Consider the following 27,421-nt stretch of genomic DNA (forward strand, 5'->3'; position numbering starts at 1 on the left):
GACGTGGCTCCACAAATGCCTGGCCGCCGTGATTATCGTAGTTGCTGTCAGGACTGATACGGGCGGCCAAGCACACTTGGAAACTGCCACCAGTTACCTAATCTCAGTCACATCGGATTTGTCCAGCTTCTGCAGTTCCAGCTTGGCAGCCTCCAGCACGGGCATGACCTCGGCGAGGGCTGTCTCGGCCTCAGCCTTCTCCACCGCAATGATCTTGTTTTGTTCTTCTATCTCCATGGCTTTTTCCTCTGCAAGCTTCTTCTTCTCCTCAGCTACAGGAGGAAGGGGAGGTTAGTGAAACTACTGGGCACGGAGGTGGGGGGACCATCACCACTGACACAAAGCAGCCCGCAGCCCTCCAAGGTTGGTGCTGGGCTGTCAGGGGATCTAACGAGCTTTGTCCAATATGGCGGCCTTGGGTGTTCCTGCTAGAACAGAAACCTTATGGGGCACGGGGTCTCCAACAGCAGGACAGCTGCTCTGACTGGCCCACCCATGTCCCACCACTCCATCCCACAGGACAGTCCCCCAACCCTGTGTGACCAGTGTTAGCTGAGGACACTAGGGCCACCCTCCCTCTTTCCGGCTCACTGAGATCTCCCTGCTTCTCGTCACCTTTTCTTATATTTATTCAGGCCCGGCTCAGAACCACCCCTCCTAAGGTGCCCTGCCCCCTCTGTCACCCTAGACCTCATCTCTCTGTTTATCTGCTTCATGACATTGATCAAAATCTGGAAGTTGATCTAATTATTGGCTCATTGATTGTCTGGTTCCACTCACTAGAATGTGAGCATCTCCCCAAGGTCTGTAGCCCTAATGTTTAGAACAGGCTTTGGTTCATAGTAGGTGTACTGGGTTGAAGAGTGTCTCCCCACTGTCCACGTCCATCTGGGAACCTCAGAATGTGACCTTATTGGGAAAGAGGGTCTTTGTAGATCCTAGTTCACATGAGGTCATACTGGGTTAGGGTGGTCCCTAAATCCAATAGCTTGTATCCTTATAAGGAGACCATGGGAAGACTCAGAAACACAGAGGGAAGGAGATAATGTCCCAGTGGTGGTAGACACTGAGATAAACCTAAAAGCCAAGGACTGCCAGCAAACCACCGGAAGCTGGTAGAAGCAAGGAGGAAGGAGGCCTGGTCCTGCCGATCTCCAAATCTGGCCTCCAAAACCGTAAGAGAGTCAAGTGTTGTTTGAAGCCCCCCCCCCCAGGTGTGGCCATTTGTTAGGGCAGCTCTAGGAAACAAATACACTGTCACCTGTCTGAGAGCACCCAGCTGGGACCGGAGCACAAGGACCGGAGCATCACAGCCATGCTCGTCACCACCTTGGTGTGTCACAATCCTGTGTGCCCTGGGGCCCTGCGAAAATTTATGCTGACTTTGCTTCACCAGATGGCCCTAGGGAACCGATACGGTGGGTGTTCGATAAACATACTGAACGTTGGCTGGATGCCCTAATATTTTCCAATGAGGCGTTCTCTCGGGATTCGTCTTCACGGTCAAGAAGCAAGCGTGGGCCGAGCGTCTACAGAGCGCAAAGCGCATATGGGCCCTGATGCTATGAAAGATCCCGGCCCCGAGAGAGAGTTTCTTACTGGAGCAGCAGGAAGACAAGTGCATGGGAAGAAGGGAGCAAGGTCACAACTGTGAAACCGTCAGAACCGAAAAGCAGAGCGGGAACCATCACAATAGTCAGAGGGCCAAGAAGAGGGGTCGGCAGGGGAAGGGTCTCAGGGGAGATGGGACTGGGGCTGGGCCGCGTGGGAAGGGGCTGGAATAACCCGCAGGCGAGCTCGGTGTGGCGGGCAACCGGCGGGAGCGGCCTGCGAAGTCCACATGCGGGAATGTGCATCGTGCTCAGGAGAAAAACAGTGGCCTTCCAAGTGGCTTCTCAGGAATGTCCCCCAGTGGAGCCCCGCCCCATCTGGGGGGTCCCTGCCCCCAGAGCTGGCCCCACACTCACCTATGGCCGTGTTGGTGGCAATCTCCTCCAACAGGGCCTCGCAGGCGGCCGACTTCTCCGCCAGTACGACCTTCTGCTCGGCCAGCTTCTGGTTCAGCTCATCCAGCTGGATGGTGGCCTCCTTCAGCTTGTCCAGCCCCCCCTCCAGACGCTTGCACTGGGCTGAGGAAAGAGAGGACCCGTACCCATCACCAAGGTGAGCACCGTTGCCAGTACGCCCGGGGAAGCGTGCCAGCGGCCTCACTGTGATTCGTCCAACTTGGGCTCAACCGAGAAAAAAAAAAAAAAAAATCTCCAGGAGATGCCAACATCACCTCCACTGCCACGCTGAGACAGCATCGGCCAAAACGAATGTGTTTCTGAAAACAGCGCTTCATCTGGCCGACAGCTAGAGCCGCAGCATTTTCAAGAGCACTTTCCAACAGAGCACGTTGCTGCCATCAGACCGTATCTCTAAGCAGGGAAAACGGAGAGCTACGAAACGCATGACCCAACACGGATGAATAAAAGTAAGAGCGTGACAGCCCCCTGCCCACCCAGAAGAATCACTCTGGGACGAAAGATCCGGAGCGTGCTACGCTTCACCTCGATGCTGATTATTCCCCATCTTGCTAAGAAACACCTGCTTAAAGAAAAGGTCATCAGTTGGATCCTTACGTGTTCACCGCCCCGTTCCCAAGTCTTACCTATGTTACACTGAGTTTTCTCGTCCAGTAACTTTGAATACGTGTTAATAAAATCAAGGTAATTTTTGGGAGTTACGTAGTTGCTACGCCTCAGTTTCTGTAGAAATCGTTTGCTGAATTCACCCACAGACTCATGGACCAAGACAACATGCTCTACCACACCATCTATGTTTTCCACTGGGATCATCGGATTAGTCCCTGAAGAGAAAGGAACAGAGAAAAATGCCTCTTACACACGGAAAAGAGGAGTTTCCCGCAGCTAAACATGGAATTCCCTGTGACTCAGCAATTCCGCTCTGAGGCATGTGCCCAGAAAGACCTGAAAAACGGACTCAAGGAGATTCATGTAGGCCAATGTTCACAGCCACACTATTCACAACAGCCAAACGTGGAAGCGACCCACACGTCCATCAACAGACAAATGGATAAACAGAATATGGTCCATCCACACAACGGGAGATCACCCAGTCGTAAAAAGAAAGGAAATCCCGACACACGATACAACGCGGATGAGCCTCAAACACGTGCTGAGTACAAGAAGCCAGACACAAAAGGACAAACGTTCTGTGATTCGACTTCATACGAAGTGTCAAGAACAGCCAGATTCAGAGACAGAAAGTAGAAGGGGGTTACCAGGGGCTGGGGGAACAGGAAGTTCGTGTTTTATGGGGACAGTTTCAGTTTTACAAGATGAAAAGAGATCTGGAGATGGATGATGATGGCTGCACAACAGTGTGAATGTTCTTCAGGCCACTGACTCTACTCCTAAAAATGGTTAAAATGGCGGGGCACCTGGGTGGCTCAGTCGGATTCTGTGTCTCCCTCTCTCTCTGTCCCTTCCCTGCTCATGCTCTGTCTCAAAAATAAACAACAACATGGGGCACCTGGGTGGCTCAGTCGGCTAAGTGTCCGATTTCGGCTCAGGTCATGCTCTCACAGTTTGTGGGTTCGAGCCCCACGTGGGGCTCTGTGCTGACAGCTCAGAGCCTGGAGCCTGCTTCAGATTCTGTGTCTCCCTCTTTTTCTGCCTGATCCCTGCTCACACTCTGTCTCTCTCTCTCTCTGAAATAAATAAACATTAAAATCTTTTTTTAAAAAAATGGTTAAAATGGCAAATTTTATGTTATAGATGTTTTACTGAAAAAAAATGAGATAAAAATGCATTTTTAAATGTTTTTTTTAAGTTCATTTATTTATTTTGAGGGATGGCGGAGGGGAGGGACACAGAGAGAGAGAATCCCAAGCAGGCTCTACACTGTCAGCACGGAGCCCGACTCGGGGCTCAATCTCCCGAACTGTGAGATCACGACCTGAGCCGAAATCAAGAGTCAGATGCTTAACTGACTGAGCCACCCTAGTGCCCTGATATAAAAATGTTTAATAGAAAAGGAAAGCAAAAGAGTAGCTATCACTTGGTTGGTGGCTTTTCTGGACCACAGGACCAATCTGTGCCGTGGCAGTTTCTCTTTCCCTGTGGGTAGGGAGCTCTGTCCCTTGGATGGCTATGACACTGTCCGGGGAGGGGCTTGGAATTGCAGGAAGGAAATGCATCCAGTGTCTCTGGCTCTATCCCTTGCGCCCAGCACAGAGTGGCCACAAGGAGGGTCTTCCTTTAAGTCTGTTGAAACAGTCAGTCCTCTCTTCCGGTGCTGATCTTGGTTTATCTTGGTTTATCTAACAGATGGCGAAACACACTCACCTCAAAGCAGAATGTGTCTTCAATTAAAATGAAGGAAGACAAGATTGACCCAAAGTAACCACTCAGCCAGATGCTGCAGATGTGATCTTAAATCATACCGGGGGGGCCAGCAAACCACAGCCCACAGGCCTATTTCCAGCATGCGTGAAAAACTGCCTCACCCACATCCATACTTTGGGGCACAGTTATCCCAACGCCGGGGAATCTATTCCAAGAAAAAAATTCGCAGCAAATTCCACGCGGTGTGATGACGCGGAAGCACTGAAGGCTGAGAGCACAACCAAGTGCCAACACAGGGAGGTGGCTAGCACGTCTCTGGAAGCTAAGACGCGTGGATACGGGGGTTGGCAAACCACGCGGGACAAAGCCGGCCCACCACCTGTTTTTGTGAACAAAGTTTTATCGGAACACAGCTACACCCGTTCACCTACATATTGTCGCTTTCATGACACGATGGCAGAGCTGAGTAGTTGCAATAGAGACTGTATGACCCACAAAGCTGAAAATATTTACCATGCGGTCCTTTCCAGAAAAAGCTTGCTGATCCCTGAGCCACATCAGCAGGACAGAGCCATTCTCTTAGCCCCTTTACCCATGAAAGTACATTTTGATTAAAAACATGAGCTCTCCCTGCATAAAGGGACAAGTTATTTATTTACTGAATACATAGTTATAAGGTGGAAGCCATTTACGGGGTCACCCAGTGTCTTTTGGCATGAATCTGCTCAAGTTAGGTCCAGATAAAAAGATTTTTCCCTGAAGACGAACTGACTTGCTTTCTTATGCTGAAGATTAAAATTAATAATCGAGGGCTTAGGTGCTTGAAACTATACAGCAAATTCAGCACGGATTGATAATCAGTCCTCTAAAAGGTCCTTCAGGTATCTTTTGGGTCAGGAAACGGTATACTTTTTCTGTAAAGAGCTAAACAGTAAGTATTCAGGCTTCATGGGCCGTATGGTCTCTCCTGTAATTATTCAACCTTGCAATTGTGGCCTAAAAACAGCCATAGACACCACGGTCATTGACCAATGAGTCAGTGTCCCAATCACACTTTATTTACCAAAACGAGCCACGGGCCACATTTGGCCCAAAGGCCATGGTGTACCAACGCCTGCTTTGGATGATACCTGATCAATTGTCTCCTAAGTTATTGTTGTAAGTCCCCTGCAATCTCTTTATTTATTTTAATTTTTTTTAATGTTTATTTATTTTTGAGACAGAGAGAGACAGAACATGAATGGGGGAGGGTCAGAGAGAGAGGGAGACACACAATCTGAAGCAGGCTCCAGGCTCTGAGCCATCAGCACAGAGCCCGATGCGGGGCTCGAACTCACAGACCGTGAGATCATGACCTGAGCCGAAGTCGGACGCTTAACCGACTGAGCCACCCAGGCGCCCCCCCACAATCTCTTTAGATTAAAACACAATACAAACCAAAAACACACTGACAAACTTAAAAACCATTCGTGGCCATGGGGGTTAACGATGAAGGGAGCTACTGGACCAAAAGTCAAAGTCAGAAAAGCATTACGTTATTTTGTTACATCATTAACGGGGCCCCACAGTAGCTGTCACGTACCTAGAAATGACTTAGCGACTGCATGCAGGGCTTGAGGGGGCCAGGGCATGAACCAGTCGATACCGGTGTTATTTACAAGACCTTGAAAAGAAGAGACGAAAAGAGATGGTCAGCCTGCAACCTTGAGACGATCACGGACGTTGACACGGTCTTCAGCACCCGGCACGCTGGAGAAGGAGCGGGACGCACCCAAGAATAATTCACCCAAAGCAGAGTTTCTCAACCGCAGCGCGGCTGACATTTGGGCTGGATGACCCTCTATCGCGGGGCTGTCTGTGCAGCATAGAAAGTTGGGCAAAACCCTGGCCTCTGTCAACTAGATGTCAGTAGTACACTCCCCCGCCCACCCGATGTGACAACCAAAACCGTCTCCAGGCATTGACAGATGGCCCCGGGATGGGGCCGGAAATCACCCCCCAATTCAGAACCTCTGCTCTAGAGGTCCAGGTACTGCACCTTCCACGAGGCTGGCAAAACGGTTCAAATGGAAGAGAGCAGGGAGCTCGCTTCGGGCCGTGCACCTGGGCCTGTGAGCATTTCCTCGTTATTGGAGGACACTGTCCACCGTGGGCAGCACGAGAGCCCGCCGGCGATGGTGAGGGGCAGAGCGGGTCTCACCCTACGCTGCAGGGCCCGAATTTCCGCCCAGTGACCATCTCCTGTTTCACTTTGCTGGGAATGCCCTGCCGAAGGGGAAAAACCCATTTGCAGACTCAGCTCAGGGGCACCTGGGAAATTTCTGCACCGCGTCCTCAGGGTGTCCCCCACCGGCGACATGCCCAGGACAATGTGCAGGTTATTTGCGCTCTTGTTCACAAAGTACTGCCACACGGATTCCTTGGCCGGGCTCGTCCCTTGCTTCAGAGCTTCTTGTCCAATCTGACTGAGGATAGACTCCTTTTCCTCTTCTGGGAAAAGCGCGGGTACGATCCCTAGAGAACAAAGACACAATGAGTTTTTCACCCTTGGAGGGGCGGGGAAGGGGTGGTATCATCCCTCTAGGCACTTAAATGAAAGGGGCACAGCATCACTGGAAGAGCCATAGATGCCAAGCTCAAGGAGCAGGGCTTGTGGCCTGATTCTGAGGCCCAAGACTGACACCCCGTGTGTAAACCCCTCTGAGCCTCAGTCTCCTCATTGAAGTGGAAGGAACAAACGTCTCCTGCTTACCTGGGAGGGTTATCGTGAGCGTACTCAACCAAGGACAACTGTGCCCCCAAGAGACATCCGGCAATGTCTGGAGACGTCTTTGGTCGCCCCGACTTATGTGTGTGTGGGGCTGGGGTGCTGATGGCATCTAGTAGGTAGAAGCCAGGGACACAGCCAACCAGCCTGTAATGCCCAGGACAGCCCCACAACTAAAAACTACCCTGCCCCTGATGTCATTAGGGCCCAGGATGAAAAACTCTGCTGCAAAGTGTAAGGGCTTTGGAAAACAAGTAGCCTTGCCCATTTGGGGTGCTATTAAATGAGACCCACAGGAGCCCTCTCGTCTTCACAGAAAATACACCCCAGCCCTGCAGTGTGGTTTACAGATACAGAAAAGGACAGGGCTGGTGCTTACACCCATCCTCACGAGTCTGCAACCCATGTGTGGAAAGTCTGATGCCGACCCAAGGAAGCAGGTGCTAAATGCCACGTGACTAGCGGGGACTGTAGGTGCCCCGGGTATTCAGGAGGTACGAAGCTGCCACCGGTGAAGGAGGCTTCTTAGGGGAGGGAGACGCTGCGTGGCCCCGGAGCTAGAATTTGGAGGAATTTTGGCACCTGACACTTTAGACTGGAAAATGGAGTCCCTCTGTCCCCGCCCGTCCCCACTTCCTGGCCAAAGGTCTCTCTTTTCCTTGGGAGAATCACTTCACAATCATTCTACGCCTGCCAGCGGTTTGGGTGGCCTGCCCAATCACAGCCCTGTGTCAACCGGCCAAAGCGATTGGCTCAGGTATGGGGCACGTGATCTGAGCCAGCCAATGACAGCCCTGCCGAGCCCTGGGACCACAAACATCGGGGAAAGAATCTTATTGGCCCAGGCTAAGCCAAGGAGGATGTGAGCCTCGGGCATCTGGTGCTGTTTGTTTGTTTCATTACTTTGGGAAAATCCAAAAATGCAAATAAAAGAGAAAAACGGTAAAGCCAAGACAGGGGTGGGTGGTGGGTGGGGGAGACCCGTTCGGAATGCTCTGTCTTGAGCACTTGAATCCAAACGTGCCCCGGACTTTTTCAGTCTTGTGAATCAATACTGACTTCATCTCCCTCTAATTTCACATAAGCCAACTGGAGTTGAGTTTCCATCGCTTGCAACCACGGAGGCTGATAAAGAGAGGGAGAAAGAGAGTGCAGCAGGCGGGAAGAAGGGCCTGAGCAAGATGCAGAGGCAGGATGGAAAATAAGGAGGGAGAGGAACTCAGGCTGCGGAAACAGAAGCCAGTCCGCGGAGACCCGGTGACTGGTGACGTGCTGGTGACGTGCGCAGAAGGTGGTGTGTCAGGAAGCAGGAAGATCGATACAGAGATACGTGTGAAGAGTCACAGTCAGACACGATGAGGGTCTGGCTCTGGTGGCCGGTAAAGGGAGCGCAAGGTAAGGGACGGGTTCCAGGGACAAAAAAGAAAGCAGGACAAAATGTGGGAGGGGCCAGGCGTCTGATGCACTCCAGGGTTTCGGCCTGATGGGAATTCTGGAATAACTAAATCAATGGGGAGATGCAGACACAGCCCTCTCGGGGCAGGAAAGCAGCCAGACTCTGGCAAGTCGACTTTTTCCGACTGTATCTATACCATTTCGAATCAGTATCCTACATTTTTATGAACCATCTATTGGGTTCCCATACGGAACAAAGATGACGCGGCAGGCCTGGGGCTGCTCTCCTCACTAAGGCTTGCTTACAGGGTTGGCCCCTGGCCCGTGTCTGGGAACACGGACTTTGGGAGGGTTCCCACTACCATTCAGGGATCAGAGTAGCTCATCAGGCCTGAAATGTCTGTGCAAACAGTGTGGCTCATGCTGACCACCTGCTTTCCCCCTGGAAATCTAGAATTTTCAGTAGGTGCCAGGCAGCAGGTGCCTACGTGACCAGCCCCCAGTAAACACCCTCGGTGCTGAGTCCCGAACGGCTTCCCTGGGAGATGACACTTCATGTGTGTCGTCACAATCAGACGCCGAAGGCGTTAAACGTATCCTATGTGACCGCCCTGGAAGAGGGCTCTGGAAGCCTTGCCTGACTCCCCAGACTTCGTCCCGTGCGCCTCTCCCCCTCTGCTCATGGTGCTTTGTGTCCTTCGGCCGTGATTAAATCACAGCTATGTATACTGGAAGAGATAAAGAGGAATTCGCTTCCGGTTCCCCTCCTGCCACCTCAGCCTCCGGCTCACTCCTCTTCTCCCTGAACTCAGCCCCGGGCTCCCCTGATGTCTCACACTCTCCCCGCAGATGCTCCCATCCATTTCCAAAGCTTTAGGAACCACATCTGAGAGCCAGACCCCTACATCCAACTGCCGATCTGCTACAGATCGAATGGTGCTCCTCCACAAAAGATATGTTGAAGTCCCCGGGACATCAGAAGGTGACCTTACTTGGAAACAGGGTCTTTATAGAAGTCATGAAGTTAAAATGAGGTCATTAAAATGCAAACTGGCACAGCCATTCTGGAAAAGAGTACGGAGGTTCCTCAAAAAATTAAAAATAGAATTATCCCATGACCCAGCAATTACACTACCAGGTATTTATCCAAAAGCTACAAAAAAATGCTGATTCAAAGGGGCAGATGCACCCCAATATTTATAGCAGTGCTATCAACAATAGCCAAATTATAGAAAGAGCCCAAATGTCCATCGACTGATGAATGGATAGTATATACAACGGAATATTACTCAGCGATCAGAAAGAATGAAATCTTGCCATTTGTAACAACGTGGATGGAACTAGAGGGTATTATGTTCAGTGAAATAAGTCAATCAGCGAAGGACAAATATCATATGATTTTACTCCTATGTGGAATCTGAGAAGCAAAACAAACATAGTGGAAGGGAAGGAAAAGTAAGATAAAAACAGGGAGACAAACCATAAAAGACTCTTAAATACAGAGACCAAACAGAGTGGCTGGAAAGGAGGGGGGGGGGGGATGGGCGAAATGGGTGATGGGCACTGAGGAGGGCACCTGCTGGGATGAGCACTGGGTGTTGCACAGAAGTGATGAATCAGTGGGTTCTACTCCTGAAACCAAGACTCCGCTGTATGTTAACTAACCTGATAATAAAATAAAAATAAAACAAAACAAGGTCCATAAGGTAGGCCTTAACCCAGTACAACTGGTGTCCTTATAAAAAGGGGAAGTTTGGATCAGAGACAGACACACGCACGCACGGCGAACACCATGTGAGTGGGAAAGCGCAGCCGGGGAGACGCGCCCACGAGCCCGGGAGTTAGCGGCAAACCAGCAGAAGCCGGAGACGGGCCTGGAACAGATTCTCCCTCAGAGCCCCAGAAGGAACCACCCCAGCAGGTGCCTTGAGGGGGGACCTCCACACGGTGAGACACTAAATGTTTGTGATTTTAGATTTTTTTTAACTTTGCTTATTTACTTATTTTGAGAGAGACAGAGCAAGGAGGGGAGAGGGAGGGAGAGAGGGAGGGAGAGAGGGAGGGAGAGAAAATCCCAAGCAGGCTCTGAACTTCCCAGCGCAGAGCCCGGTTTGTGGGGCTCGAACCCACGAACGAGGAGATCATGATCTGAGCCAAAATCGAGAGTCGGATGCTCAACCGACGGAGCCACCCAGGTGCCCCCAATTTTTTTAAGTCATCTCTACACCCAACGTGGGGCTCAGCCCTCAACATGGGGGCTCAAGTGACCCTGAGATCAAGAGTCGCCCACTCTTCTGAGCTAGCCAGGCGCCCCAAATGTTTGTGGTTTCCAACCACCCATTTTGTGGTACTTTGTTACCAAGGCTCTAGCAAACTCTCTCTAGCAAACACTATCCGACATCCAGTTTGGATTTTTTGTAAGTGTAGCCATCTCCACGCACCCCTAGCGGCCGGTCCTCCCCCTCCTAGCAATGGAACCACTCACCACAGGCTCCAGCCTGAAAGGGGGAGCCACCCTGGGTGCACTCGCCCTCATCCGATCCGTCCCTCGTGAATCCTCCCGCTTCCCTCCATTCCCGCGGCACCGCCCATCCCCACCCCCCGGCCCCGTCCAGACCCAGGTCATCTGTCGCCTGCACACCCCAGCGGCGGCTCCAAACCAGCCACCCTCTCCCGCTCTCGCCTTCCTGTTGTCTAGACCCTCAGGGCAGCCAGAGGGACCTTTGAGAACAAGCCTAGACCTCATCATTGCCCGAGGACGACCTCTGATCTCTGAGGGCCCCGCCAGGCCCGCGCCGAGCGGCCCCTCCTCCGGGCCGGGTATCCGGCCAGCACGGCCCGCGTACCTGACGTCAGCATGTTGTTGATGAGCTCCAGGAAGCCCTCCTCGGCCACGTGGGCGTCCGTGAACAGGAAGATCATCCTTTTGTTCTCGGTCCCAAGTTTGAGATAAAGGTTCTTCAGATCTTCCCGGAAATTGTTCTCCGAGTAGCCTCGGCTCAGGAGGATCTCAAACACCTGCCGACACGGAGCACAGCATCCGTGAGACGACCGGCCCGCGTGAGGGTCACAGGCCAACGGCAGGGGGAGAGGCTCAGGCCGTGCAGCCGTCTGTGGGGGACGAGTGACAGCAGAGCCAGACGCCCCGGGTCATTTTCACAAACGCTGCTGAGTGAGAAACGCGGGACGAAGAAAACTCTGACAGTCCTTTGTGCAAACGAGCGCACACACGTGTAGAGCGTGAGAGTGTGCAGGGAACGCAGGTCTGTGCAGAGGGGACCACGTGAGTATGGCAGAGGAAAAGGACACCTTCATTCACTAAATGAGTCATTGGAGGGGCACCTGGGTGGCTCCGTCGGTTAAGCATCCGACTTCAGTTCGGGTCACGATCTCATGGTTGGTGAGTTCGAGCCTGGCATCGGGCTCTGTGCTGACAGCTTGGAGCCTGTTTGGGATTCTCTCTCTCCCTGTCTGCCCCTCCCCAGCTCGTGCTTGTACTTTCTCTCTCTCTCTCTCTCCCTCTCAAAATAAATTTAAAAAATGTTAAAAAAACACACGAGTCATTGGAGTCACAGAGCGGGGAGAAAGGAAAACGGGACCCACACAAGCACAGCCATCACGTGTGGGTACAGGCCCGGCTGCGAGTTCATCGAAAGTTAGATTGTGGGAAGATGCGTAGAGAAAGTAAGGAGGAAGCCAGTTTCGATCCCTAAAATTTTAAAACCCTATTACATGTTTTCGAAATGGACACAAATGTAAATGAGGACACACCTTCTCCATTCGTTTCCGTCGGCTCAGAGGCCGGGAAGTTGAACTGCAAAGAGCCAACTGTCAGTTCTGAAACAGCTCAGGGGATTTACAGCGACTAGAACATCCCTCGTCCGCTGCCACCCCTCAGCCCCGATATACGCACGCACACGGGGTCACGTGCACGCTCTGCCCACTCACGCGGGCCTGCAAAGGCACATTCACGCAGGGCACTCGGTGCGCACGCACACACACACACACGGCAACATGGAGGACTTTCAGCCAAATACGTGTGGCCTCCGGTTCCGTCTGATACCTGCAGACCCCAGTGGTCCTCCCTGAGTTAGCTTCCCCCTTGCCCTCAACAGTTCTTTTTTTTTTTTTTAAGTTTATTTATCTTGAGAGAGAGAGAGAGAGAGAGAGTGGGGGGGAGGGACAAAGAGAGAAGGAGACAGAGAATCCAAAGCAGGCTCCGTGCTGTCAGCGCAGAGCCTGACGAGAGGCTCGAACTCACGAACCGTGAGATCATGACCTGAGCCGAAATCAAGAGTCAGAGGTCAACAAATGAGCCACCCAGGCGCCCCGCCCTCAACGGTTCCTAACACCACTTGGGCATGAACAGCTCGCTATGACCCCACTCCCCAACCTCCCCCCACAATTCCAAGGGCACAGTAACAGCCCAGCACACGTTAACCCTTCTCCTCTGTCCCTCGGACATCCTCTCTGCCGTTCCTCGAGGCCAGGCCAGGATGCACGACACTACCTCAGAGGACAGTACGTCAGATTTACCAGGACTCGACCAACGGAAGAAATCAACTTGTCTAGGAAAATGTACAAAAACTATAAAAACGGTTACATCTGGATCACATACTTTATCAGATCTGGAAGGTAAATCAACCAATTTTTTTTTTTTAGAAATACTTTAAACAAAAGCATATACTGCAAGCTAGATCCATTGAACTAATCATGACTGCTCTTCTGTACAAAGAGTTCTCACAGAGGCGCGTGGGTGGCTCAGTAGGTTAAGCATCTGACCCTTAGATTCAGCTCAGGTTCATGAGTCTGAGCCCTGCACCAGGCTCTCTGCTGTCAGCACAGAGCCCGCTTAGGATCCTCTGTCCCCCTCTCTCTCTGCCCCTGCCCAGCTTATTCTCTGTCTCTCCCCCTTGCCCCTCCCTGACTCACAGACTCTCTAAAACACACACACACACACACACACACAGTCAGGCATGGGTCTTGGCAATGACTTTCTGGATAGGACACCTCAAGTGCAAGCCACGAAATCAAAAATAAACAAGTGAATCGTGGAGATGACTCTTGTTCCAAATTAAGCCCCACTGCATGCTGCACGTCTCCGCTTTGAGAGGCTCCTGTAAGGGCACTGCCAGTGGGTATGGCAGGAGCTCACGGTAAGTTTCTAAGAATGGTGCGGAGACACAGAAACCCCCACGCAGTGCTGGTGGGACCGTACGATGGTGCGGTTGCTTTGGGAAACAATCTGGCAGTTTCCCAAATGATCAAACACAGCACTGCCACACGACCCGGCAATTCCACACCTAGGTGGACGTGTGGACACAGAAACTTGTACGTGAATGTTCACAGCAGCACCGTTCACAGCGGCCAAAAGGTGGAAACTGGGCACCTGTCCGTTAACGGGTGAATGGATAAACAGGGTGTGGTCAATCTATACAACAGAACACGATTTGGCCATAAAAAGGAACCGGGCAGTGTTATGCGGCTGAAGCTTGAAAACAGGCGGTTAACAAGCTTGAAAACAAAAGACCACGTACTCTATGATTCTGTTTATATGAGAGTCCAGGATAGGGATGTCTATAGAGACCGGAAGTACGTTAGTGATTTTTTTTTTTAGGGCTGGATGAGGGGCAGAAAGATAGAGGGGTAATAGCTAAGGGGCAGAGGATGTCTTTTGAGGGTGACAAAAATGTCCTCAAATAGACCGTGTTGATGGCTGTACGTATCTGTGACTATACCAAAAAGCACCGAATTGCACATGGGTGAATTGTACAGTCTATGAATTATATCTCGATAAAGCTGTTGTTTGGGGATTTGTTTTTTGAAAGAGATTCTAAGAATGGCCCAGAACCGTGTGGGCTGGTTGTGCCGACACAGCAGCCAGCAACTTGCTGACCTGAATGCTGGGTCCGTGGAGGTTTGGGCCGATCCCTCCTCCGTAGGAGTGCACGCCACAAACCACAAAATTGGCTCAAGTTTGACTTTCAAATTCGATTTGACATAGTGTCCATTCTAAAAATAATACAAGGGGCCCCTGGGTGGCTCAGCTGGTTAAGCATCTGACTTCGGCTCAGGTCATGATCTCACGGTTGGTGGGTTCAAGCCCCGCGTCAGACTCTGTGCTGACAGCTCGGAGCCTGGAGCCTGCTTACATTCTGTGTCTCCCTCTCTCTCTCTGCCCCTCCCATGCTCACGCTCTGTCTCTGTCTCTCTCTCAAAACTAAACTTAAAAAAACATTCGAAAACAATACAAAACTTAGATTCTTCGGACATTCGGTTAAAATAGTAACAAGGAAAAAACCCAATTCTACACTCTATGAAAACATCATGCTATGATCTGATCTGTTTTCGATTCTTCCAATGTTTGCATGAACTACCGACGGGCGAAATTGCTTTAATAAACCATTTCTGGGAGGGGAGGTCGACTCACCTCGTAGCCGGCGGTGAAGGCGGCCAGCCTGGAGAGAGACTGCTTCCCTGAGCCTCCGACCCCCACGAGCAGGGCGTGGCCGCGGTCCATGCGGATGATGCGGTGCACGCGGGTTAGGTGTTCCAGGGCATCGTCAAAGAGAACCAGGTTCATCTTGGTGTTGCTTTCGTTATACTCCTCAAGAATTTCCTGAATTAAAAAAAAAAAAAGAAAGGATCACTGGATTCTGAGAGACAGACTTTCCTTTTGTCCGGGAGAAATTAAGAACGGAGGAGAGATTCTTTCCACCCCCCCAATAATCTATAGTGGTTGAAATAATTAAATTGTTTGGGTTTATGGGACTAAATCTGGTATTGGCAATCGAGGCTTCTATGGGCTGGTTTGTGATCGGCCGGCAGTGAGCCAAAGCTGATTACAAGGCTCAGTTCATGAATTAAAATGAAAACGGATAGCGGAGAGCTGAGTGGTTCCCAAACCTGGCTGTGCATTGGAACCCTGGGACCCTCCCTGGGCTGGACGAATGGAAACCCAGAGGGGTGAACCCTGGGGTCTGTGTATTTAACACATTCCTCAGGTCATCCCCACGCACCACTGGACGTGGCAACCACCGGATAAGACACAAGCTCTCATTCTGCAGCCCGAGACACAGGCATGGGCATTCTTCCCAGTGCTGGGCTCCGCTGAGAAGCGCTCCCAGGAAAAGTGGGCCTGTGGAGAAGGTAAGCCCCATCCACACCTGAAACAAAGCCTTGGCTGCCTCGTAATCCTGGATGTCTTCATAAATGCGTGTTTCCTCTTCCTGCAGGGCCGTCCGGAAGTCTCCAAACAGGATGGGATCCCTCATCACCACCTCCATATCATCGTTAAAATGTTCCATAACCAGGTTGCCTATGTGGTCTTGTACCTTTTGACAGAAGACCGCTTAAGGACTCAAACTCGACAACATGTATGTGCTAAAACTTGTCAGGAAAAGAACATATGCTAAGATCCTCTGAAGTACTTTGCATTCGATTCCTTTCTCTGTTGCAAGGTACTCCATAATCCACCCTCCTCTATCCATCAACTTCTGTTGTTAGTGTATTTTTCTCCAATTGGTGAACTATATTTAAAAAAATACTTGGGCGGGGGTGGGTATACTTGTTTACTTCACCCAGAGAAGAATTTTGTAGTTAGAGTTTTGAATTTGCTGGTATAGTTTGATGTACTGACCAGCTGCTTGTCTGTTTCATTGATCAATCGGTCGTGGAAGATCCTCAGACACTCGTTCCTCCAGACTCTCACCATCTGGGTCACCGTCTGGAACCTACATGATGGAAGGAGCAAAATCAGTCGTGAAGCCATCTAGAGAAAGGGGGGCTAAATGCTACCATTTTCAGATGGATACACAGGGTGTGGAAAAGGACAACATTTCTATAGTCCTTTCTCCCCCCCTGGCCTCACGTTAATGAAATTTTAATGGAAGTTAACAAATCAAGTGTAAAGACCATAAAATCATCATCTATAATCTATCCTCCCGTAGGGGAGGAAAAGAACGTTATCCGTAAATGACGTAAGTGACATAAAATGAGGACCTGACACGGCTTCTACTCGCTGGAATATAAGAATTTAAAATCAGCATCAAGGCCACTGGCAGCTTTGTATTTTAAGAACCAGCTCCATCCGGCCCCAGTTCGAGAACTTTCTCTGGTTGCTGGCAAAGAGCCCCTACTCCCCCCCGCTTAAATCCCTGAAGCTGCCTTCTCCTGGTCTTCCTCAAGGGTACCTGAGAACAAGCTTGGGTATGTGGAAAGTCCTCAACTAACTCACTTTTCAATTTTTTGTGGACTCAATGTGAACACCTTGCAGACCTACATAAAGCGCACGTTAACGTAAAGACAGGAGTCTAGCTTTAATGAGAAAAGTTTTATACCCAGAGTTAATCCTTTCCGTCCCTTGTGCTTACGTCTACGTTTTGTGGGTCTTTCACAAAATGTAACTAGCACCTGCAAACAATTCAGGTGCATTAGCAAGAGGCAACTTTAGAAAGAATACACGGTCAGTAGAGCATTCCCACCAAGGGCTTAAATGTCACGTGTCTACGCATCTGTCTTTCACGGCTCCCCGGTCTTCAAGTCAAGGGCTTACACGTCACCTGGCCTTAACCAAGCCCTTAACCCTTTTCTTCATTTAACATACACAAAAAGACACTGGGTGATTAATTGATGCATTGACTCATCCATTTCATTGACAAGTCCTCTGTCTTAAAAGAAAATCCACCATCATACCCATGGGCCACATGGGGTATGGAGAGAAGACAAACTCACCGCCCCGGATCGGTGAGGAGAAGACCATTAAAAATTCTTGAGAGGTCCCGAAGATTAAAGATGTAATGGAACTTGGATGGTGTGGGAGGCAGGTCCTGCACAATGGTTTTGTAAAGCGCCAACGTGCAGAAGGTCAGCTTGTCACTCACAGCCATGATGCTTTCATGAAACACCTAAAAATTGAAAAGACACCCCCCCCAAGTGTCTATCGATGGATGAATGGATAAGCCAATGTGGTCTATCCATACAACGAGCGGCACATCATCTGGCCACATCGAGGAGTGAAGCACTGATATGTGCCACCACACGGATGCACCTTGACAACATGATGCCAGATGAAAGCCTCCAGTCACAAAAGACCACGTGGTGTACGAGTCCCTTTATATGAAATGTCCAAAAGAGGCAAATCCAGAGAGACAGAAGGCATATCAACAATTGCCAGGGGCTGAAGGATGGGATAGCGGGACTACTTTTGGGTGATGAAAATATTCTGGAATAAGGTGGTGGTGATGATGGCACAACATTGTGAATGTACTCAATGCCAGTAAACCGTACTTTAAAGTGGTTAAAACAACGAATCCTACACTATGTGAATTTTATCATAATTTTTTTTTAATTTTTTTTAACGTTTATTTATTTTTGAGACAGAGAGAGAGCATGAACAGGGGAGGGGCAGAGAGAGAGGGAGACACAGAATCGGAAGCAGGCTCCAGGCTCCGAGCCATCAGCCCAGAGCCCGACGCGGGGCTCAAACTCACAGACTGCGAGATCGTGACCTGAGCTGAAGTCAGACGCTTAACCGACTGAGCCACCCAGGCGCCCCTATCATAATTTTTAAAGAGGAGATAAGAGGGGCGCCTGGGTGGCTCAGTCGGTTGGGCGTCCGACTTCGACTCAGGTCATGATCTCGTGGTCCTGAGTCTCATGAGTTCGAGCCCCGCGTTGGGCTCTGACAGCCCGGAGCCTGTTTCAGATTCTGTGTCTCACTCTCTCTGACCTTCCCCCATTCATGCTCTGTCTCTGTCTCAAAAATGAATAAACGTTAAAAAAATTTAAAAAAAAAAAGAGGAGATAAGAAAAAAACTGAAAAAGCCAGAGAAACTCACCATCTGATTTGCTCTGTTTCCCTAGATTTTCTCATTAACTGACAAGTCAACACGATGTGAAACCAAAGCCCACACCAGCCCTCCGCTGGAGTCTGACTGGACCAGGGCAGACCTCACGGTTTTGGAAGCGAATGGCTTAAGGTAAGGCACGGAACACCAGGTGCTCACAGTCCCTGGTGATCACACCTGGCCACTCCACACCTTTACCTTTCCTGCCCCTGAAGACCGTGTGCAAACCTCACTTTAGGAGGGAAATGCCGGGAGCAGAAGGTCATCATTTAAATGCACGGGTTCCATTTGTGGGATGGCCAAGTTAAATCGACATAAGGAGAGCGGTAACTAGTATCTAATGAGCATCTGCTATGTTCTAGACGCCGTGCCACACATTTTACGTGCATTCTCGGTGAGGTGGCTGCCGTCGTCATCCCCATTCCAGATGAGAACTGGGTCTAGGAGAGCTCAACGAACTTGCCCAAGGAGCAGCATGGGGCCTGACTCCAGGTCCTGGTCCCCTAGTTAATTCACTGCTGCGGCTCAATGTGACACATGTAGCTCAGGGCCACGTCATGACCTCCGTGGACCCAAGGCACTTTTGCCTTCTGGGCCCCTTCCTCCATAAAAATATGTTACTTTATCTTTTATGACCGCACTGATATAAAGATGCATATAATCCAGACTGGATATTTTTTCTTCCAGTTTTGAAAGAAAACATTTTTGTGTGCCCCTAAAAGTACCGTGGGCCTTGTGCCTGCTGTGTCTAATGCCCAAGAGGGCCATGCAAACACTCTACCCAACAGAAGGCCCTCTAGTTCAGACTGCTAATTAAATTTTTTCAATGTTTATTTTTTAGAGAAAGAGACAGAGTGATGGCAGGGAAGCGGCAGAGAGAGAGAGGGAGGCACAGAATCCGAAGCAGGCTCCAGGCTCTGAGCTGTCAGCACAGAGCCCGACATGGGGCTCGAACCCATGAACCGTGAGATCATGACCTGAGCCGAAGTCAGACGTTTAACCAACTGAGCCACCCGGGCGCCCCTAGACTGCTAATTAAAATCAAGTTACCGAGGTATGGCCTTTCAGAATGGAGGAATAAATTAAATGCAAAGACTCCTCTGAAGGAAATGGTACATTGAAGACGCTGAACAGCGAAATAAATCTCGGATCAACTTCATTGCGGCCTCCTCCAGCTTTCCCCATCGCAGCAATAAAGCCAAGGTCCCGAATGCTTTTGCAGTTTAGCTCCTTCCCACGGTCATACAGGTAGCCTTTTTCCAACAGCAGTCTCAGCAAGGCAATCGGCTGCTGTGTGCCATATTCGTCCACCTTGATTTAGTTTTTAAAGAAAGGAGATAACAGTAGTATCGGAAAGCAGAACTCAGGGATGCCTCTGCTAACCATCTGAACTAATTCTCATCTCTCCTCTTACTCTCTCAGAGCGCTCTGGTTTTAGATTCATGGGGCTTCTCAAGGTTTGCAACTATAGATTCATTTGTAATTATTATTTTTTTTTATCTGTCTGCCTCACTCAACTGTAAACTCCATGAGGGCAGGGACTACTTATGTTCTGTTCATCACTGCACAGCACCAGACCCATAGGAGGCGCTCAATAAATACACGTTAATTGGATGGATGCACAGATGGATGAAAGGGTATGTGGGTGTGTGCATGGATGGGTGGATGGGTGGAGGGAAGGAAGGTGGATGAATGGGTGGATGGATGGACAGATGGATGGGTGGGTCAGTGGGTGGGTGGATGGATGGACAGATGGACGGACAGATGGATGGGTGGGTCAGTGGGTGGGTGGGTGGATGGATGGATGGATAGATGGACGGACTGGTGGATGGAAGGATGGAAGGAAGATGGATGGATGAACAGATGGATGGGTGGGTCAGTGGGTGGGTGGATGGATGGATAGATGGACGGATGGGCAGATGGAAGGATGGAAGGAAGATGGATGGACAGACAGATGGATGGGTGGGTTGGTGGGTGGATGGGTGGAAGAAAGGTAGGTGGATGGATGGATAGATGGATGGGCAAATGGAAGGAAGGAAGGAAGGAAGGAAGGAAGACTGGGTGGGTGGGTGGGTGGATAGATGGATGGAAGGAGAGATGGATGGATGGGTGGATGAATCCTGGCTTTGCACACAGTCCATCTAGAGGATAGATTTTCAGAGGAAAAAAAAATGGTTCTGCAGAAATTACATAAATTTAAATTTTAGTACTAAGAAAACTTCATAACTCTCAGGCTCCGGCCCCAGAAACACACTCTTGCATGCTAAAGTTTCCCTTCCTTGGTAAATCCAGAGGAATCCTTGGGAGGTGTCTGACCTTATGCTTTCCATGTACCTGGGACTGAGAACGACACTATCATCCAAGCTCTGGCTCATCGAGAAACCACCTACTCAGATACATGCTGTAAAAAGCCTGGAGGCTGCCTGCTGCCTAACTCCTCTGGGAAAGCAATCAGTAAGGAAGAGTCCCGCTGTGTCAGTAGAACTTTCCAGTAACACTGTCTCCAGAGCTGGCTCCCATAACCGGCACCCTGCGGGCACCATGCAGAACGAAGGCACGTGCTCGCACACTCACGGACTCCACGCGCACACACAGCGACGCAAGCGCAGCACGCGGCCCGGCCCCACTGCCCCCTGCTCCTTAACCTTACACCACCTTTGGCATATTCAGGTCGTCCATGAACACCAGGAGGCGCTTTCCCATGGGCGGGCCGTATGTGTCTTTGGTTCGCTTCTCAACATTTGCTTCCAAATTTCTTTGGATATCCAGAGATGTGGTGCGGGAGGAGAAGTTGACTATTAACACAATCTGGAAGAGAGAGAGAGATCGTTCCAGAAGGCGGTCATCTCTTCACAGTACCAGCGGGAAATGCTGGGCCGTGCGCTGCCGTCTATTTTGCAAATTCACCGGCACCTGAACTTTCCTATAACCCAGCGCGTGCCGGTACAGCATTCTTCCCCTTCAGCAGGTTGTGTGAGGCCAAGCATGACCAGTCACCACACACGGGCCTCTGGCACAATGTCAGCTAGGGGGTCTTAGCTCTGCACGGTCTGGCTAAGTGACCTCCAAAAAGAGGTTTAACCTTTAAACAATTTTTTTAATATTTATTTATTTAAATGCTTATTTATTTTTGAGAGAGAGAGGGCAAGCAGGGGAGGGGCAGAGAGAGAGAGAGAGGGAGACACAGAATCCGAAGCAGGTTCCAGGCTCTGAGCTGAGAGCACAGAGCCCGATGTGGGGTTTGAACCTACAAACTACGAGATCGTGACCTGAGCCAAAGTCAGACGGACGCCCGACCGACAAAGCCACCCAAGCGCCCCAAAGAGGTTCAACCTTTTAGAACCTCGTTTTTCTCATCTGTAAGACAGTTTTAATAGCATCTGCTTGGACTACTTCATAGGGTGATTTTATCACAGGAGATGAAATCCCCAAAGGCGTTTTCCACATGACAAAGTAATATTCAACCAGAAGTTACTATCATGCCTGCTATGTCTTAATAAATAGGCCAGAGAGAGCACCTTTGGAATTAATTGCTGAGAGAAAGGTGAGGGAGGCCCCGGGCCCCTGTGTGGACAGCCTCCCCCATGCACGGGGCACACACAGGACCCCTCACTGTGCTTCTTAGAGCACTTGGTGAGGGTTCGTGGGTCAGTGGTTCTTGCTCTTAATTATGCACCCAAATCACCTGGAGGGCCTGTGCCAAACGGCTCAAAGGGCCCCATCCTCAGAGCTTCTGATTCAAAAGGTCTAGGATCGTGTATGCGAGTTTTCAGGCAATGCTGCTGGCCTAGGGACCACACTTTGAGAACCACTGCTGCAGACGGCACTGTCCTCAGAGGTGCCGACAGGTGCACGGGAGCCGCATGCGACGAAGGTCAACGTGCGTCTCCTCGTAACGAATGTGCACCGATGTGACTGCCGGCCCGATGAGCACCAGCTGCTGAGTCCCGACGGAGGGGCGTCGTGGGGGGGCGTTCTGAATGTGGATGCTGTTTGCCTGACCCCACAAACTCTTAGGTCCCTCTGGCTATAAACATCCCCTCCGTGCCCTCCACAATGACATCCTTCAAGCTGAATAAACCCCGTTTCCGTGCACCTGTGACTGGGCTCGACCATCCGCGGGCAGTCCGGCCCTGTCTTGCCCACATCCTTCATGTGATGCCCATCGCGAAGCCTGGCTGACCACTCCCTGGCCTAGAGGGTCACAGGGCCCGGGGAACAAGCCTAAGTAAGAAAGAAGTCAGAAGAAGAGTCGCAAGAAACTCTTCTCCCCTCTGAGGTTCCAGGAGGCCAAGACAGGAATTGGAAAATTAAATGATGAGCAGATATTAACAAAAACAGAGAACTGAGTCAGTGAGTGGATTTGGGACAAGTATGTGTCAGCTGGATATCCTGAAAAGCACAGGCAGCTTCTTGGAGGAGACAGAATCTTGCCTTGGTTATTAAAAAAAAAAACAAAAAGCCATTAAATAAAAATTGTTTGAAGCCAGGACAGTTGAAATGATGAGCAGGTGGCCCATGTAAGGCAACTCTGAGTATAGAAAGGAGAATTGACAGCCTCCTTCCTTTTTTTTTTTTTTTTTTTTTTTTTAGTGTTTATTTATTTTTGAGACAGAGGGAGACGGAGTGCGAGCAGGGGAGGGTCAGAGAGAGAGGCAGACACAGAATCTGAAACAGGCTCCAGGCTCCGAGCTGTCAGCACAAAGCCCGACGCGGGGCTCGAACTCACGAACCGTGAGATCTTGACCTGAGTCAAAGTCGGAAGCTCAACCGACTGAGCCACCCAGGCGCCCCTCTTTATTTTTTTTTAAGTGTATTTATTTTGAGAGAGAGAGAGCGTGAGAGTGTGAGCAAGGGAGGGACAGAGACAGAGAGAAAATCCCAAGCAGGCTCCACACTGTGAGCGCAGATCCCAAGGAGGGGCTCGAACCCATGAACCGTGACCTCAGAACCTAAGCTGAAATCAAGAGCTGGAGGCTTAACTGACTGAGCCCCCAGGCGCCCCTGGCACCCCCCTTCCTAATGTCTTAGGACCCTGGCACGTTCTGCAGTGTCATGTTTCACAGGGTTCATTTCCGAATTTGTCTCCCCCCCACCCAACTGTGAGTCCCTCCAGAACTGACTGCAAGTTCGCTCTTGTCTGTCCCTGTGGCACCCAGCTAGCTCAGTGTCCCCCACGTGTCGGACCCTCCCACATTTAACACAGGCCTGGAGGAAAGAAAGGAAAACCTTGAGGTTTTCAAAACCACAGCAAGGTGATGGATAAAGAGACGGCCGGCCTCCAAGATGACCCCCGTCCACCCTCACCCTCCAGGTACTCATTCACCCGCGTAGCCCCCCCCACAGTGTGAAGGTGATTCACGGTGGTCTCTGTGTCACCCACAGACCATGGCCGAAGTGAGGGAAGGTGACTTCCTAGGTCACCAAAAGCAGCGTGGCATCCGATTTGCTCCATCGTGGACGTGCACTCTGGCAGGAGCGGGCTGCGATATCAAGAGGTCACTCGGCAGCCCTCGGAGAGGTCCGCATGGTGGGGAACTGAGGCCCACCATCTTGGAAGAGGGCCCTCCAGCCCCGGCCAACGGCTGGACAGCGGTCTCAGGACAGAGCGTGAGCGAGAACCGCCCAGCTAAGCCATGCCCAGATCCCTGACGCGCAGAAATGGTGCGACAGTGAGCGTCTGTTGCCCTGGGCTGCTACGCGCGGGGGTGATTTGTTACCCAGCAGGATACCAACCACGACTTACGTTCATGTCCACGTTCAGATTTTTGAGGAAGTTCTGGGTAGTGGCTGTCTTAGAGGTGCCAGATTCACCAACCAGAAGAACCGGCTGCTTGATCTTGACCATCTGTTCCAGCATCCAGGTGGTGCGTGTTGTATCCACGGTATGAACTGGGGAACACGATAGGAGGGGGGCATCACAGAAACGTCAAAGGGGAGCATGCGGCAACCTGGAACGTCCCATAAAAAGCGTCAGCCAAACCCCAAGACGTGACCTTGAAAATGAGTATACGGGTACCGTCTGGAATCTCACTGCCCCAATCGTTATTTTTAATAGCTCTATGGAGGCATCGCTTAAACACCATAAAATTCACCCATTTTAAGGGTGTGTTTTGGTGCATTTGGTACATTTCTACAGCTGTGCGGTCACTGCTACGGTCCAGATTCAGAAGCCCCAAACCGTTCTTCATGTCCGACTCCGATGTATACTCGGGATGTTAAAAACTCAGTTTCTCCATGGCTTACATCAGTCACATATCTGCAGGGTTTGGTTTCCTGACCAACAACTTCCTCCAAAGACAGAACGAAACCACGAGACCAGGTCTGGCTTGCCCCTGCACGGGTTGTTTTTAGTCCTGACCGGTTCCTGGGGAAATGGGTATGTCTCATTCCATCGGAACCAAACCCAGACGTTTGTTTTGGGAAGTCATCCTGCCACTATGTTCTCTAAATAGCCAGAGGGGTGCGTTAAAAATACGGCACAACCCATTAAACGTCCGTGGTGGACGACCTCGCGAGGCAGCCCTTTTCACGACACGCTGCCCTGCTCATTCCTCTCTCTTTCTTCCTTCATTCCTTCGCACAGCCGGCCAGCTCTCCAGGCTGCAGGGGGCCCGTGGAGACTTGGGGGGGGGGGGGCAGAGCGGACTGTCCTATCCCCACCCCACCTGTCAGGCGACAGCTGAGAACCACAGACGTCAGAAGACCCTCAGAGCCAGCCGCACATAAACAGAATCAGAAACACCACCCTCTTGGTGAGGCCCACGGCTCAATCTTTTCAGTTTCTCCGAACCAACGCTCTGGGTGGGACTCAGGGGGCCACGGAGGCCCCCGGCTCTTTTTCGCTTCCTCACAGGACAAGAGCCATACACTGAGAACAGGTGCTTTGTTCTCACTCACCCAGGATGTCGATAAATTTCCTCTCGCGGACGTGAACGTATTCAGGAACTAACTTATTCCACGGTATCCATTTCTTCTGTGCAGAATCGAAATGAAAGTCATACATGGTTGGGAGGTGACCTGTGGTACATAATGGTCCATTTCGCTTCAGTCATAGGCACGGAAATACAGAGTCAGCTCCGGGACATGCATAAGACGAACTGATGCTACCCGCCCCCTGGACGGCAACTTAACCGAGTACTTCGAACTTACACTCCCGTCCACTGGGCAGGTACATGCTGAGCCCCCTCCCTGGGGACGAGAGAGTTCGGTGGCGGACAACCCTGGAACCTAGGCTTACAGTTGTTGGCGGCCGGGTCGGGGGCGGAATGGAGGCAAGTCAACAGGCAATGTCAACGCGGAGCGCTACGTTCCGCGACAGGGCAAGCGCAGGTGCGGCGGGCGCCCGGGAGGACGTCTGACCAGGAGGGGCAGGGAAGAGGTCGGAGAAGCACCAGGTGCCACGGGGCAGCCCACACTCCTCTGTACCTGAACATCAGGGGTGCTACGCAAACCAGCTCTAAGAAAGGTTCCTCGTGCACCTGCTCCCAGAGAGACTGCCACCCGGAGGCCCCAGCAATACCAAATTTTGCAGCCAGCACGGGGAGGAAGCCGTCCCAAAGGAGATGCCATCCAGTCTGAGACCTGAAGCATGAGTCCCGAGCCAAGAGAACCGGGGGCCGCTGGGAGGCTGTCAGGGAGAAGAGAGCACGGCGGGGTGGCCGGAGGACCAGAAAGGAGTAAGTGAGGAGTGCACACGGTGGTCAGATGAGCCAACGCTACAAGGGCTGCGGGGCTGTTGCGTGAAGAGCCTGGCGGGCCATTTCAGGGGCTTGTTCTCCACCCCGTCGGTCCTGGGCGTGTGACATTAGTCTCCAGGGGGACCCGTGATCGGGTCTGCCTCTGCAGAGATCAGTACGACTGTAGTGGAAAATGGATCTGGAGGAGGTGAGTGGAGACTGGGAGATCTGTCCGTGAGGCTCCCACCTTACCCAGGGCAGAGCTGACAGGAGAGCTCCCAAGAGATGTGGGGGTGGAGATCGACAGGCTGAAATGACAGGTTGGGGTGGGGGGAAGAAAGTGTCAGGGTCGCCGTGTGCAAGGCGGACAGACAGATGATAGATAAGAGGTGGGTAGATGATATAGATGATAGGTAGATGGATGGAAGGTAAATAGACAACAGATACACGAGTAGACAGATGAATGACAGACAACCCACAGACAGATTTCGGGACAGAGCTAGGGAACGAGGAGAAGGCTCAGGAGGGAAGGAGACTGGCAGGTCGAAGCTGTGAGCGCGCGGCCAGCGCTCCGTGAGGACTCGCAGCACGAAAGGAGGCTGGAAGACCAAACCCCGAGGCGAGGAAGGAGACGGACGAGCGGCCGGCAGGGAAGAGGAGGGACGTCTCAAGAGGGCAGGAAGTGGTCAGCCACGTCGGACGCCAGGCAAGGTCGGGATGGCGAGGACGCCAAGGCCCGTGGCCTCCGGTGGAGACGGCAGCGGACACGCTCACCGGAAGCACTTCCAGGGGAGCCGGGATTTGAAAGGGGGGGCGGGCGGCTGTTGGCTGAGAAGCAAGTGGGATGAGAAGACAGAGCTCGAAGCCAACCTTTCGAGGACTCGTGGCTTTCACAGGAAAGAGGTGGAGAGACGTCTCTAGAAGGGCGTAGAAGGTTTCCCCTGAGCAGGTCCAAGAGCAGCTGGGAGGGAGTTGGTAGGAGGGAAACTGAAGAGACAGCTCCTCCTCAAGAGGAGCCCGGCAAGGAAGCCGGCACCTGAGCAGGACGGTGGAGAGCACAGTGCTCCCCATTAGGAAGCCCGGGGACCGCTTTACTTGGCTGTTTACAAAGAACGCCCCGGGCAATGATGATAGGATACAGCTTAGAAAGATGGTGACCGGCCAAGTCATGTTCAAATATCATTGAGAACTAGACAAAGATGAGATGCCGGGGTGGCTCAGTTGGTTGAGCGTCCAGCTTTGGCTCAGGTCATGATCTCCCGGTTGGTGGGTTCAAGCCCCGTGTTGGTCTCTGCTGAAAGCTCAGAGCCTGGAGGCTGCTTCGGTTTCTGTGTCCCCCTCTCTCTCTCTGCCCCTCCCCCACTCACAGTCTGTCTTCTG

The 27,421-nt window shown here is 51.4% G+C and overlaps 1 protein-coding gene across 3 annotated transcripts in view; it reads right to left on the reverse strand.

The window, feature by feature from the left end:
* Positions 1-27,421, reverse strand: part of DNAH10 (dynein axonemal heavy chain 10) — a 151,910-nt gene that overhangs the window by 25,893 nt on the left and 98,596 nt on the right. For all 3 annotated transcript variants that reach the window (XM_053901932.1, XM_053901931.1, XM_053901933.1), the window contains 14 exons: positions 25,263-25,382; positions 24,109-24,254; positions 21,018-21,170; positions 19,413-19,673; positions 17,248-17,420; positions 16,154-16,247; positions 15,681-15,848; positions 14,945-15,133; positions 11,361-11,532; positions 6,663-6,866; positions 5,935-6,015; positions 2,654-2,851; positions 1,968-2,129; positions 98-272 (listed from right to left, as the gene is read on the reverse strand). In XM_053901932.1, coding sequence (XP_053757907.1) covers positions 98-272; positions 1,968-2,129; positions 2,654-2,851; positions 5,935-6,015; positions 6,663-6,866; positions 11,361-11,532; positions 14,945-15,133; positions 15,681-15,848; positions 16,154-16,247; positions 17,248-17,420; positions 19,413-19,673; positions 21,018-21,170; positions 24,109-24,254; positions 25,263-25,382 — 2,296 coding nt within the window. The remainder of the gene's footprint in view (positions 1-97; positions 273-1,967; positions 2,130-2,653; positions 2,852-5,934; positions 6,016-6,662; positions 6,867-11,360; positions 11,533-14,944; positions 15,134-15,680; positions 15,849-16,153; positions 16,248-17,247; positions 17,421-19,412; positions 19,674-21,017; positions 21,171-24,108; positions 24,255-25,262; positions 25,383-27,421) is intronic.

This window comes from Panthera pardus, unplaced genomic scaffold (genome assembly GCF_024362965.1).
Source record: "Panthera pardus isolate Hobbes unplaced genomic scaffold, ASM2436296v1 HiC_scaffold_15, whole genome shotgun sequence".
NCBI classification, from domain to species: domain Eukaryota; kingdom Metazoa; phylum Chordata; class Mammalia; order Carnivora; family Felidae; genus Panthera; species Panthera pardus.